At 39.9% G+C, this 13880-nt stretch overlaps 1 protein-coding gene across 4 annotated transcripts in view; it reads right to left on the bottom strand.

Moving 5' to 3' along the window:
* The window catches only part of igsf8 (immunoglobulin superfamily, member 8), a 17666-nt gene extending 3786 nt beyond the window's left edge, over positions 1–13880 (bottom strand). The window contains exons 1-7 of one of the 4 annotated variants that reach the window (XR_013501892.1): positions 13404–13878; positions 9799–10179; positions 7648–8109; positions 5110–5288; positions 4240–4492; positions 3481–3939; positions 2918–3099 (exon numbers count right to left, since the gene is read on the bottom strand). Coding sequence is in view for 3 of the 4 variants with exons in the window: in XM_078248888.1 (XP_078105014.1) it covers positions 2972–3099; positions 3481–3939; positions 4240–4492; positions 5110–5288; positions 7648–8109; positions 9799–10179; positions 13404–13458 (1917 nt within the window). In the remaining variant the exon portion in view is untranslated. Of the gene's footprint in view, positions 1–397; positions 3100–3480; positions 3940–4239; positions 4493–5109; positions 5289–7647; positions 8110–9798; positions 10180–13403 lie in introns of those variants that run through there. The other 3 variants (XM_078248890.1, XM_078248889.1, XM_078248888.1) reach the window with 3 other exon arrangements.

Below are 13880 nucleotides of genomic sequence, written 5' to 3'. Positions count from 1 at the left end.
ATTCTTTTTGTGCGTTATTTCTATCAGGAATTTCTCATCCCAGTAAGAGCCATGTACAATATATTTATTATGACCTGGACAATTGTTCTGCCTGTTAAACTGTCCATAACTGCATCACAAAGTGCTGAGAATCAACTTGAGCTGAAATACAAACCTCTGCTTGGCTGGTCCTAACTTGGAAACTGCAGCAACCACAAGATATGTTATGTTTTTTTCATACTATATAGATGGAAAATATGCTCAAATAGCACATGAACACTTCAGACAGACTGGATTATTTCCCTCCACACAGAATGTCCTGCAATACCTTAGCTGTCTCAAGATTCCAGGTACTCCGCTGAAAACAGACTTTTGTCTTTAACAGTAGAAAATAAATTAATAAATAAAACCAAAGTGACATTATTAATCCAGAGTGGTTTATTGGTTTATCAACTGGCAGGTTCGCCAAAGCACCATAAGAAACGATGAGCATTAGCCTGCCTCTTTATATTTTGATGGCAGCCAGATGCATTCAGGAACAGTGGTATTAAAGCATGAGTAAACAGTCCAAACAAAACAGAACACCTTCATGAAAGGGTTTAATATATCCTCAAACATAAGCACTACTTAGACAGCAGCTTTTACACTTTTCAACAGCTGGCTGTATTTTTCAGGAAACAGAAATTGATAAGAATCAAATGCAAGCCACACTTACTCAGTTACACACAGAGAGGGGGAAGGGCAGAGACTGCTGCCATAAACAGGGATTAGAGATGAACACGCAGATACCTACTTACTTTCATCTCAAATACCAGCCAGCCAGCACTGTGCTGCTGCTGTTGCTACTGCTGTACTGTGTGTGCACATGCATCTGTGTGCAAGTGTGTAATCATGTGGTTGGTGGGTATGTGGGGGAACAAATCAGCTTTGAGTAGTTGATCTGGAACAAAGTGGCTCAGGAAGTAATCAGAGTTGTGATTTTATTCCCTAATGTTCGTGAACAACATTTATAATCAGGGGTTTAGAGCGCACAGGTTAGGGAGGACAGACCGATTTAGAGGGACTATCAAATCGAAAACCCACCAGGACACAGAGACAGACAGTAAAGACAGACTGATACCGTATGTAAGTAAGTAAGTATAGCTCACTGGAATAATTTCATGAGAGAGCCAAAAGCTGGATACAACAAATGTTACTTTCTTTCTCCTTTCCACGAACATGTATCTAACTTTAAGTGATCACACAATGTGTGCATGCTCACATGCCTACACAAACTTTTTTTAAGTGTTACTTTGGACAGGAAAAGGAGGATGGATTTCACTCATCATAAGAGAGTAGACACAGTAAATCTGTCCAACAGATTTATGTTGGCTAGCAGCAGGGGCTATAGTCATAATAAGTCTTGGCTGCAGAAATATGTGGCTTGAACCACATGACTATGATAGTGAGACTTGACTAAACTATCAGGTCATATGTTCTGCTTAGGAGATTTTCACCTTGGGGACAAGTAACCTAAACAGTGTGAACAACAACAGTTTTTCTGTTACTTAGTGTAACAAACATGGGATTCTTTTTCACAGTACTGTTTTTCTGTCTCAGTCACAAGAGCAAAGAAACCATAAATCACGCAAAAGAGAAAAAAAAAAACACAAACGTATTCGCTCAAGTACAGCAAAGAAGTGACTTTTAAGCTGGAATAAAATCAAGTCAAAGAAGGATACCCAGGGGCTTTGGTCCCAGTTCCATTTGTGTCCAAGTGCTTCAAAAGAGCAGAACAGAATGCTGCAGAATGTTAAACATAGGTGCTTTGCCAAACACAGCATAGTCTTGCTCACATTAAGAAAAATAAAACAGCTAAACGCCATACAATATTTACATATTTTAGCTCAGTGCATAATGGATATCTCTTCCATTTCTCTTTGTCAAATCTAAAGTCCGTATAGAAATCTCACTTCAGCGTGAAGCGTCACAGGCGAGGAACGCATTAGAATTGGTACTCAATTGGTCTTGGCATCAGAAAGCCCCCAGCCAGCGGCTTCCTTATTAAGTAACAGACAGAGACTTTGTTTACATGCAGAGTGGTGGAAGGTCCCTGCTCATATTACATTTCTGGAGGCTGAACTGCTGCCATCAGCATTCATGTTACTGTCAGTTGCAGCTAGAGGCTTAACCATGCACAGACATTTAAACATGTACGTAATAAAAAAAAAAAAACATGCAGTTCGAGGGAAGGAACAACTGAAACAGTATTAACGATTTTTAAAACCACAGAATATTGTTTGTGTGAAAATAGAACCATTACTCTATGTACTGTAGGATGATCTGCATTATCAGCATCATACAAAACATCTGACAGGCTAAGAAACCATTTGGTACTTTTATACCGTAACAAACATACTACGACTTCTGAGGGGGCAGTTTGCTTTGCTTTTCTATAGAAACAATACTTTTATGGTATCAATGGGATTCCTCACATCTGAGAGACTCAAAACAAACCTGCAGTACCTTCTTTACTTTTGACCTTATCACAAAAATCTTGCGTATCTTGTGTATCTTTACCCTTTTCCATTTGAAACAAAATGACAGGCTGGGACAAAGGGATTGTTAAAAAGGTGGGTTAAGCTTTTACTGTTAAGGTGGAAACAGACCCAAAAATGTGTAAGTCTTTGCCCACTAAGGGTCATTGGATGGGAGATTCAAAATCTAGATTATTACGCCTACTGGTGTGTGATGCAGCATTCACTAACGTGTGTGTTTTCAGAGAAGGTTCAGATATAAAAATACGAGAGAATATAAAACAGAATCTTTTGGCATTGATTGTTAAACAGGTAGGTCAAAACACAGAAAATCAGCTAACAGGTTGACAGGTGATTTTTCACTTCATTTTAGTTGAGAAGTTATTTCTTTGCATTTTCATCCAATGTGTTCTGTGCATCACCTCTTTGTGCCTCTGCAGACATTCAGACTTCAGACAGATGGCGACAATGGACACCTATTTTGGTGTACGCTGCCTCGCCAGTCGCTTCATGAAGCAACAGGTTACTGTTGCAATGATGACGATGCCCACAAACAAGGCAGAGGAGACTCCAATAACCAAAGGGATAAGGAGGAGGTCAGCAGCTGGGAGAAGAAGAAATGAGAAAGAAAAAGGATGTAAACTGACATTTGTAAAAGAAAAATCCATAAATTTGAATTGTCTAATATAACCCACTTTCAGATAGGGAAATAAATGGGAAAAAGAAATATATGCAGTAGGCTACATTCAGTAGAAAAGTGTCATTTAGGAAAAAAACTCTCTGAATTGCTCCAGTGGAGGTGCTCAGCAGCCGACAGATCAGCCGTTAGTTGTACTGGGCAGCTTCCAGATGTGAATGTGTTTAACTGTGGGAGTGTGAAGGAGAGCCGTGCTCGGATAGTTCATAAAGTGGGTCTATTTTTAATCTGTTACATTTATCCACGATCATATGATCATTACAAAACACATCCTTGGGAGACTCTTACCTCTGGCATACAGGTACACAGTCACTGGATTTGACTCTGCGTTGGCCCCCGTGTCGTACCAGCGTCCATGCGGGTCCTGACCCCACGCCTGGGCATGACACGCATACATGCCCTGATCATCCATTGTTGCTGCGTGGACCCTCAGTCTGTAGCTGCCAGCTGACAGGCGGTCAACGCTAACCTCGCTACCGTTGGTGTAGATCTTTGCAACACCGTCGTACATGAGGCTGGCTACCAGCCTGGGGGTTTCCTCCGTAGGGGGGTCTGGGAGAGTAACATCAGATGCTGGGCTCTGTTCCTTCTTGATAACTCGTTCAGGGATTGGCCAACGCAGCCACTGCACCTGTGCCTGGGCGGGACCTGTGGTTGTCACGGTGGCGTTGCAGATTAGGGTGATGGTGCTGCCTCTTTTTAAAAGGGGGCCTCGAGGGAGCTGAGCCACAGCTGCAACTAGCACATCTGTAGAGGGAAGTGGTACATTCAAACATACATGATAAATATGAAGAGAATCAAACCACAGATTCCAATTTGGGCAGTCCACCTTGAGCACTGGAATACTACACTAACTTATTATTTATCCCTGACGTTCCGTTTTTGGTAAAAAACATTTTTTCAGAAAAAAACTGAAAGTTTTATGAATTTACTAGAATTTCTTGGACCAAACTATCACAGAAAATGTTATCAACAGTAGAGAGAAAAGGGGAATCACTGATATATGAAGCCTGTGTGTCCCACTGAGGACGTGAGTACACCTCTTACCTTTGCTCTTGAGGTTCACGGTGACTCCCTCAGACCTCTGGGTGAGTGTTGCAGGAGTATCGGGGCCAGGGTTTCCTCTTCCAGCGTAAACACTGACCACACACCGATACACCCCCGAGTCTAAGGGTTGGGCTGAGAACAGCTTCAGAGAGTACCTCCCCTTAGCCACTTTCTCCAGAGAGCCCCCGCTAGCTCGGCTGAGGTCATCCCCCCAGCTCACAACACCGTCTGGGCTCATCCGGGCCACCTCCACCTTAACGTAAAATACAGTGTGTCAGTATGTGTTGGATTGTGAATCGAAATGTGATTTATTTTAGGCAGTTTGCTAGAAACTGTGAATACTTTATTATTAAGTGTTGCCAGGATGATGACGTCGATCAAACGCCAACGTCATGAAAACCAAAATGTCAATTTTATGACTGCTACTGCTGTTTGAAAGCCAATTCTCAAGTATCATTTATCAGAACTTTGCCTCCAGCACATGAACACACCACACATTCAATTATTTGAAATCTATCTTTAATGCAACTATGACAGAGAATAAATTGGACTTAATGGTGACTGTGATGGATTACCCACCCACGTCTGCAAATCTTTTGCAAACTGATTTTCATACTGCACAGATTTTTTTAGTGCAGTATGAAAAGAGTGTAAGTAATACAATTAAGAAAGTTTTTAAACATAGGTATTACAAACATTCCCTCTTTCGCTGATATGTGCATTCACTTACATACTTGAAATATTAAGATAACCCTCAGTTATACTGTGCAGGTGCAAAACAAACACACCAACACCTCTACATGGTCCCACTATATACAATCACACACATTGAGCAATATAATATAAATAAGTCAGAATGAGACACAGTACCTCGACTCCCCCGGTCCCGGTTACATCGCTGCTTGCTGATCCCCTCTTCATCCACTGAACCAGCAGGCCCGAGTTTACTTCAGACGGCAGCCCCAACACCTCACAGGTCAGGATAAGAGGGGAACCAACCTGCAGGGTCTCCTCCCCTCTGGGTGAGGATGTTATACTCAGAGACTCTGCTGGTGAATTAAAGAGGTAACGGGAGACAGCTTAGTAAAAGTGAAAGTACAGAAAATCCTCTGTAATGGAGGGCCTCAAACAAGCACTTAGATTCTGACGGTAAATGTCTTCACAGGAAGAAGAAATATACAATGAGTATGATTTCTTTGGGAAAGCTAGAGTGGCCTCTGTAGTGCATTACATATGTATTGCTCAGATTAAAATGGATTACCACCTCAACCACAAAGCAAACATTAGAAATTGGTTATTACAGCATGTAACAAAATGGAACACAATAAAAAAAAAAACAATGATTAGGATAATTACATTTTCTGTACAGAGCCTACTGTATTAGATTTTCCAGATCAGTGACCCCCAAAAAGTGTTGTAAAATAAATCTGAGGGCTCTTATGATGCTTAAAAGGGATGGGAAAGCAGGAAAAAACACATTTGTTCTTCTCAAATTAATAGTCATATTTTTTTAGACTTTCCTCTAATCTTAATTTTTGTCATGCAAATTACTGCCTTAGGCCCCTAACTTCATGCCTCGTAAAATTGTTTAAATCACATGTTGGTTGAACTGACACACTATAGATAGAGTATATGCAATCAGTGATGAGCGGGCACAAGAAAATATTCCTAACCTAATGCACACTCACTTTTACAACATGAACAGGAATTCCCACTATGATTGTAATAATGTTATTATATTATAATTATCTTAAACTTGAAATGCAATTTTCTATTACTGCTCAATGAAAGATATACTTGCATATTAATGAAATTACTGTGTGGACATACAAATAAAGCATAACAGCTACTTTGTGTAATGAATTAAAGTAGTAGTAGTGTTTTGATATTAATAACCTGGTATAATTAGAAGATATAAACACTGGTCCATTGTGTGAGCGAAGTCACATTTAACACTTCTCTAGACACAGATCGATCTAGAATAATAGACACATTATTTATGGAAACAAAAGGAGACTCGTCAGACTATTGTATTAGTCAGACAACAGGGGCCAGAAAATACAGAACTAAATAGTGCTTGTCAGCGAGTGTCGGAAAAAAAACAATGCATACATTAATGACATTCAATGCTTCAACTTCTGCTTCAATTTTATTACTGAAGAGAAAACAATTGACCTAAATACATTTTAGTTCCAATACTTAGTACTAAGAAGTTGTTTGTACCTCATCAGCAACATAAAAAGAACAATTATTAAAAAAAAAAAGTGGTTACAATAATTCAATATTAAACTTACACACAGAATTTTCCTATGAGCAAACATGTAAAAAATATTTTAGGAAGCTGTTCTGATAGTAATGGACACAGCAGTCTGACAGAAACATAGTCATCCTCTTTGCGGGCTACAAGAAGCCAAAGTGGGAGGAAAGATTACTTAATCCTCCAGATCTACACAAGCTCTTTAGAATTTAAATTGAGCCAAGCGGCAGCCAGCTATCGACCGGTCAAATCCAGCTGGATAATCAGCAAGAGAGCTGAGCATCAAGCTTTTCAGTCAAGTGGTTTGACAGCAGACATCATGAACACAAAGTGAGTTGAATTTAGTTAGTTAGAATAGTTTTAGGTTCTCAAATGTGAGAATTTGCTGCTTTTCTTAGTCTTACATTATAGTAAATTGTATAGTACAACAAAACCAGATATTTGATAAAGTCACTTTGGGCTCTAAGTATTGTGATGGGCATCTTTCACTGTTTTATAGACAAAAATATGAATTGATTAATCAAGAAAATAGTCAGCAGATTAATCGATAATGAGAATAATCGTACTTGCAGCTCTAATAGTAAGATGTCCATCCATCCACCCAGCAAGGGAGGACAAACTCAGCCATTCAGGCAGCTAATCAGAAAGCACTTAATCAGCCAACAAACTAGGCAACAACTTGACTAGAGATGTGTATCCAGTTACGTGTTTAATCATCCCCCCCTACCTATCCAGTCAGTACACTGCTCTGTCAGCCATTCAATTGAACTGTAAGTAACACAAACATTCAGGGCTTTAGCCTGAAATCTGGAAAGAGTCCAATGTACTTAACAGGACTACAAGTCCAGGCCGACTGACGCCACATTGAGCAAGCATATAGAGTCTTGAACTGACAAGTACAAACCAAACTTCAGCTGTTTTGCTATTGTTGTCTCTGGTTTATTCTGTAACTGGAGCAACCAACTTTATGTGAGAACTTCTTTCCACAGTGTGCTGTAAGATTTGATTACTACCTTAATCATCCTTTAAATGTATGTTGTTTAAACAATGATCACTTGTTGCAGTATGACTATGGCATTTGTCACATGCTGTCATATAGTTTTGGCAAATGTTAATCTAAATAACTGGCACAGTTTCAAAGTCACACTAACCTAGTTGCTGAACGGTCAAGTTGCCAATATCCAGCGTCCTCTGTGCTATCTTCTGCCATGATCGATCAGGGTCCAGAATCCACTGCGAGGCCTCACAGAAATACGAGCCGGTGTCGTCCGGCTGCACCACTCTCATCTTCATCACGTACACATCCTGTCCAGCCTCCCCGTTCCTCTTCTCCAACGTGATCTCTCCATCATTGTACCGCTTCTTGTACAAATGTCCGGGGACGACCCCCAGCAGCTTGTCGATGGAGATAATCTCTCTAACGGTGCTGACCACCCCTCCTGCTCCACTTCCCAAACCCTCTCCATCACTACGCTTCCCAAACATGATGGACAGATGGGTGAGCTGCTCCGATTGGATGCCGGCTGAGCATGTCAGCGTTAATTCGGCCCCCTCTGGCACAGGCTGGCCTGCAAGTAAGCGGGAATAGCTAATCTGGAGTGTATCGGGGATCACTGCACGTGAACAAAGAGATAGAAACAGACAATTACATTACAACATGAGGCTACAGGAGCCAGATGGGAGGAAAAAATATGCCAAATTTAATTTCTATTGCCTGTATGCTGTTTAGACATTTCTATGTTTAGAACACAAAGGCAAATCATGAAATGGGTTGCTGAGAGTGACTGCAAGTCGTTTACCACCCTTAGATTTGGGCACTAGCTTTGCCAAAGAAAGGGGGATTTGCTGGCTATGATGATAACACACTTTAGCAGCAAAACCTATACCCAGCATCTTACAAAAATAAACTTAGTGGTACACAAAGAAGATAGAAACAGAGTTGGTAACCATGTGGAAAATTGTCAAAATATGTTGGATAGCGAGAGCAAATGGATCTTCGTAAAAAGAAAGAGTAACAGAAAGAAAAAATCCAGATGGCAAGTATAAATAACAGCTCAGACATTAGGAATGTCATTGTGCACCAAGTTAAACACACAATAATAATTAATAAATGTCATCCATCTGGCTCACATAGTGCAGAGTTGCTGATAACATCTTCTCATACGGTAACCCCCATGACAGAACTGGAATACAGTTTGCTGGTTTCCACTATACGTCACAGCTAAACTATGATGAGTTTGGGACTAGGTTTGGGAATCGTTTGAAAAAGTTGCAGTTGTAGTTGGTGATATAATACAAGGGTTTTGGTACCGATACCAAAACAATTATTTTCGAATACATTACTGTAATAATATTTACATGCTTTCTACAAAAAAAAATGAAGAAAAGAAACCAGTTTTATTGCATCTCTGTTTTCATATCTTTCTAAAGGTAATGGGACTGTTAATATTCTATCAATTCTACTTTAACATTCTCATCTCATCTGTATTATTGATCCCTGCTTATTTTCTTCATCCATTTTATGTCGGTGTTGTATGTTTGTGATAGGGTTGGGCGGTATCCAAATTTTGATACCGTCAAACCTCCTCTCTATTTTACCGCGGTATACGGTATTACCGTGACTAATTAAAAATTATGACGTAAGGCTCAGACGGCGTCACCAAACTGTTGGCTTGTGCACCGTTCAGAAACTGAATACCAAACACTAATACTGAAACAATAATAACATAACAACAACTTACAAAAAAACGACTTTCTCCCCCACACTGTCACGTGATGACAACCACACATAATTACATAAATTATATTTAATCCTTGTCTCCTATATAAGTGCATTGCATTTTTTTTTTAATGACGGTATTGAAACTGATACCGTTGCTATTTTTAAGACCCTGCGGTATACCATATTACCGCCCAACCCTAGTTTGTGACCTCTGTTATACGTTCTATGTACTGCTGCTGCTATCTTGGCTCTCCTAATTCTAATCCCAGAGAGGCCCCTCTTAGTGATATCTATTTATTTTATATTCAACAAATCCCATGAAAAGACTAAAACCAACAATGAATAGATTTTACTAACAATTATGATGTATCTTATTCCTGTGTGCCATAGAACTCCATCGTTCCACCCAAAACTATTCAATATATATTCCATTTCATTCAATTTTATTAATAGTGTCAAATTATAACAGAAGTTATCTCAGGACACTTTCTAGATAGTGTACGTCTATACCACATATCATTTACAGAAACCCAACAATTCCCCCAAGAGCAATTGCACTTATTACATATATCTCTCTTACCTTTGACAGGCACTGTTGCGCTGTAGTTTCCCTGGTAGGTGCTGTCTGTGCTGGGTGTGTAGCACTCGTACTTCCCCTGGTCTTCAGCCCGGAGCCTCTGGATCACTAGCCGGACTTTGTCCTCTGAGTCCCTCTCCACCCTCACCTCCCCACTCCTCACCCGGGCCTGGAAAGGGGCGTAAGGGAAGCCCTTGTCCCTGGTGGACACCACTCCAATCTGCTTCCCAGCAGCATCATCCCTGTACAGGAACCACTCAAAGTCCTGCGTACGTGGACCTTCGTACCCTGATACAGCGCAGGGCAGGGAGAGGGGGAACCCTGCGACGCGGTAGAGGGTCCCAGCAGGAACAAATACATCGCGACACACAGCGTACTGGAGCACTGTGAAAGAAAAATTGAGACAGAAAGAGTGTGAAAGATGGTGACGAACGAGCAGGAAAAATTGGAAACAATGTCAATTTCTGTGGGTCACAGTATCAACGTGCAGCATGTTTGGTACATAGGCTCACAGATCAATATCCTGAGCTGATGATCGGCTAACAGGGAATCAATACATTAAATAGCATAGGAGAAAAAACACTCAAGCTGGGGCTAGGAGGGGGCCAGCTTCCTCTGAATTCAATGACATTTTTTATAAATTAAATACAATCATCTTAGTGAGATTCCTGGCATAAACTATTGGCAATTTGGGTTAATTTAAAAGAAACAGTTCACTAACAAACAGAATGAAACTAGCTTGTTCTCTCACAGTGCTACATTGAGCTAGTTTCAGCTGAAACTGGTTGTATCTCACTCCAATACAGTAAAATAACATTCAAAAAGTGCTAATGCTGTGAATAACAATAATTATTTTTGTTATTGATTCAAATTCCAATTATATTTTCAAACAATTCATTAATCTGTCTATAAAATGGTCAGAAAATATTGATATGCTCATTTTAATATCCTGAAGTTTAATTTAGAGCAGCTGTGTGATTATACAGTATTTAGAAATGTTAAAATACACAAATGTAATTTTTCAGTGCTTAAAGCAGCAAAAACGGAAGGTCACTGAGTGCATTGTTTTAGAATGAGCTAAAGTTAATATCTCCAAACTGCAAATCACACTGAAACTGAGTGAAAATACTTCACTCAGGCCAAAAGGGGAAATTGAAATGTATTCTAGCTCCCCGTCACCTTACTGTTTAATAGAAACCTGATTACATGGGAGATTTTCAGCGTTCTGGTTATAAGTAAAAACAGTGTGAGTGCCTCAGGGGTTTCAAGCTTTCAGGTTCAAGCGTCATTGTATTTCACTGAGTCTCATTGTCTGGCAGCATACCTCACTTCCCCTGGAACTCCTCTGAAACAGCTATAGAGCTCTGCTATTGAAATACTGAAACCCTCTTTCAGACACAGGCACTGAAACTTCTCATGCCATTACTATTCTCTCATGATAAGGGTATGTACATAAAGTAATAATTTTTCTCTTTTAAAAGAAGGGAGCTGAGAAGAGTAATCTGAGATGTCATCAAGCATTGTTTTGTTGTTTCAGACTTGATTTCTTTATAGATTTGTATTATTATTTATTCATTTATTATTTAATACACACATTTCTGTTCATTTTAACCAACTGATAAAGAGGCCAAATGATAACTAAATGGATAAGATAAAGAAGAATTTAAGAGTAGCTCTACAACTAACTATGGAAGTTGTGTACATTAAAAACTAGGGATGCACCGGGCTTTTTCTCGACTCCGACGCCTTAACTCAGGGTATTAGCTGATACCAAGTAGCAGTGCTCTCTTTTCCCCAAAATTAAAAAGCAGAAACACTGATAAGGACATTAAAACAGAAACTGTATTTACTGTAGATTGGTCACATCAGAGGTGAGTATCAGAATTCCTATTAAAAACATGGTGTAAGATAATTAAATAAATTCAAAGCTAGAAAACCCAAATAGCTCACACAAGTTGAGATTGATATAATTGGATATTTATTGACATTTAGTTATTAAAGTGGACCGGCCAGCCAGAGGTCACATAACTGATCTCTTAAATAACTTGTTCCATATTGTGGGAAGAAACCATAAAAATGTATTAAATTTTTTTATTGCTGGTTGCCTACCAAGTGATTTAAATTTACAAGTGGTGCCAAAAGCTGAGAAATAAACTAATCATCTCAAAATGCAAATAAGAGGTAATTATCCCAATATAACAGCCAACAAACATACACCCACAAACTGCACAGAAGAAAGGATCAGCACCCAACTAACACACACCCTTTAACCCCTCACCTAAAGCTGATCCAACTACCTGAACAACTAGAAATACTAGATGGGTGCGTTTTGGCACTCCACGCCTGTCTGTGTGTCTGTGTGTGTGTGTGTGTGTGTGTGTGTGTGTGTGTGTGTGTCTGTCTGTCTGTCTGTCTGTCTGTGTGTGTGTGTGTCTGTGTGTGTGTGTGTGTGTGTGTGTGTGTAAGTCAGACAGACCTAAAAACAACTGGAGCTTTCTCACAGGCCGAGCTATGACCCGATGACAACACGCCCATAGATAATGACATGGGAGACTAGTGGGAGACTTAAGCGGATCAAGTCCTAATTAACATTGGGCTCAGACCGAGAGGGCTGGGAGACACCGCAGCTCATGACAATGCTCAATTCTGTCTTGAGTAGAAACTGTGCAACACGGAGGAGCCCCACTTTTCTTATTAAGAACCCAGATGCATGTTGGACCACAGGACTGATACAAGGAACCCTGTCTATTTGGCTATTAGATACGATTCATATAATTATTATTAATGTGAGCAGGGAGATAAAATTCAATCTTCATTCAATCTGACATGTTATGTATTGACTGTTTGGTCAAAAAATGAAGAAGATGTATCTAAAATGTGAGGTCATCTTTATCTATTTCTGTTTGGTATGGATGAGTGTCATATACTATAATAAAGTCTTATTTGTGTAGTGCAGCTGACCTTTTCAGCATCTTTGTCACTCTTTAATGTATACAACATTCAAAACTTTATTGCCATTTCAATCATAGCTGATAGGAATTTGCTTTTGGTGAAGTAACCTAAAACAAAACACACTAAGGAGATAAAACAAGTGATAAAAGCATAAAATGACACAATTCAAACTATAAAACTAGAGGCATTAAAAAGGGTAACAAAAAAAACATTGTGTAAATAGCATTATAGAGTCCTACTGATGTTATCACTTTTGCTTGGGACTTCCTGGATATTCCTGGACATTTTTATTGGCCCAAAACACCTGTTTCTCTATCACAACCAGCTCCACAGCCATCAAATATCCCGTAGTCCTCAGTGATTTTTGTTTGATAGTCAGTGGACTGTCCTGTCACTTTTCCATTTGGATTGTTATGCAATCAAATTGCAGACCACAGACATGCGATAACGTGTCCCATAGAAGCAGCTAGGTTTACATGCACAGAAAAAGGTCCAACTCATGAGAATAAATCTGCAAATAATATAATGAATAGTCGGATTGGTCGGTCGGAAGGAACAATCATGCAAATGCATCTCCATGTGACAGATGGAGATGCGGTTTTAGCCATTGTGTGCAGAGCAAACAGGTACAATACAGACTGCACGGCTGTACTCACCCCAATGTAGAAATACGAGTAATGCTGTTTTCATCGAAGCCATCATGGTCTTCATCTTCTCCCCCCACGATGTACAGATGGATTATTCGGAGATGCTCTCTCCGTGTTGCTCTGAGCGTTTATCGCCTATCATACTTCATCCCGCCGCGGAGACCAACTGTCTTCAAAAAACGGAACGACAGACATGATCGGATTATTTTGTGAAGGAAAATAAATGATAACGTGCAACAGTAGCAATACACCGATTACACAGAGAGGCGAGAGTTAGCGCCATCAGCTAACTGCAAGGCGGATGAATATCAGTAGGTGTAAACGAGCAACGCTGCAAATGTAAGTAGTAATCCCGGTTTGGTTTTAGATTATACCGCCTCGACAAGCATTCTGTCCAGCCCCAGCCATGGAGGGGTTCCAAAAAAAGGAGGAGCATGCATGCAAGAAAGGTCACATAGATCCATTAGGGCCCTGAGAGAAAGGCTA

Source organism: Sander vitreus, chromosome 4, assembly GCF_031162955.1.
Source record: "Sander vitreus isolate 19-12246 chromosome 4, sanVit1, whole genome shotgun sequence".
Lineage (NCBI taxonomy): Eukaryota > Metazoa > Chordata > Actinopteri > Perciformes > Percidae > Sander > Sander vitreus.
Note: the sequence above shows the minus strand (reverse complement) of the source record. Positions and strands in the feature narration are given on the sequence as shown.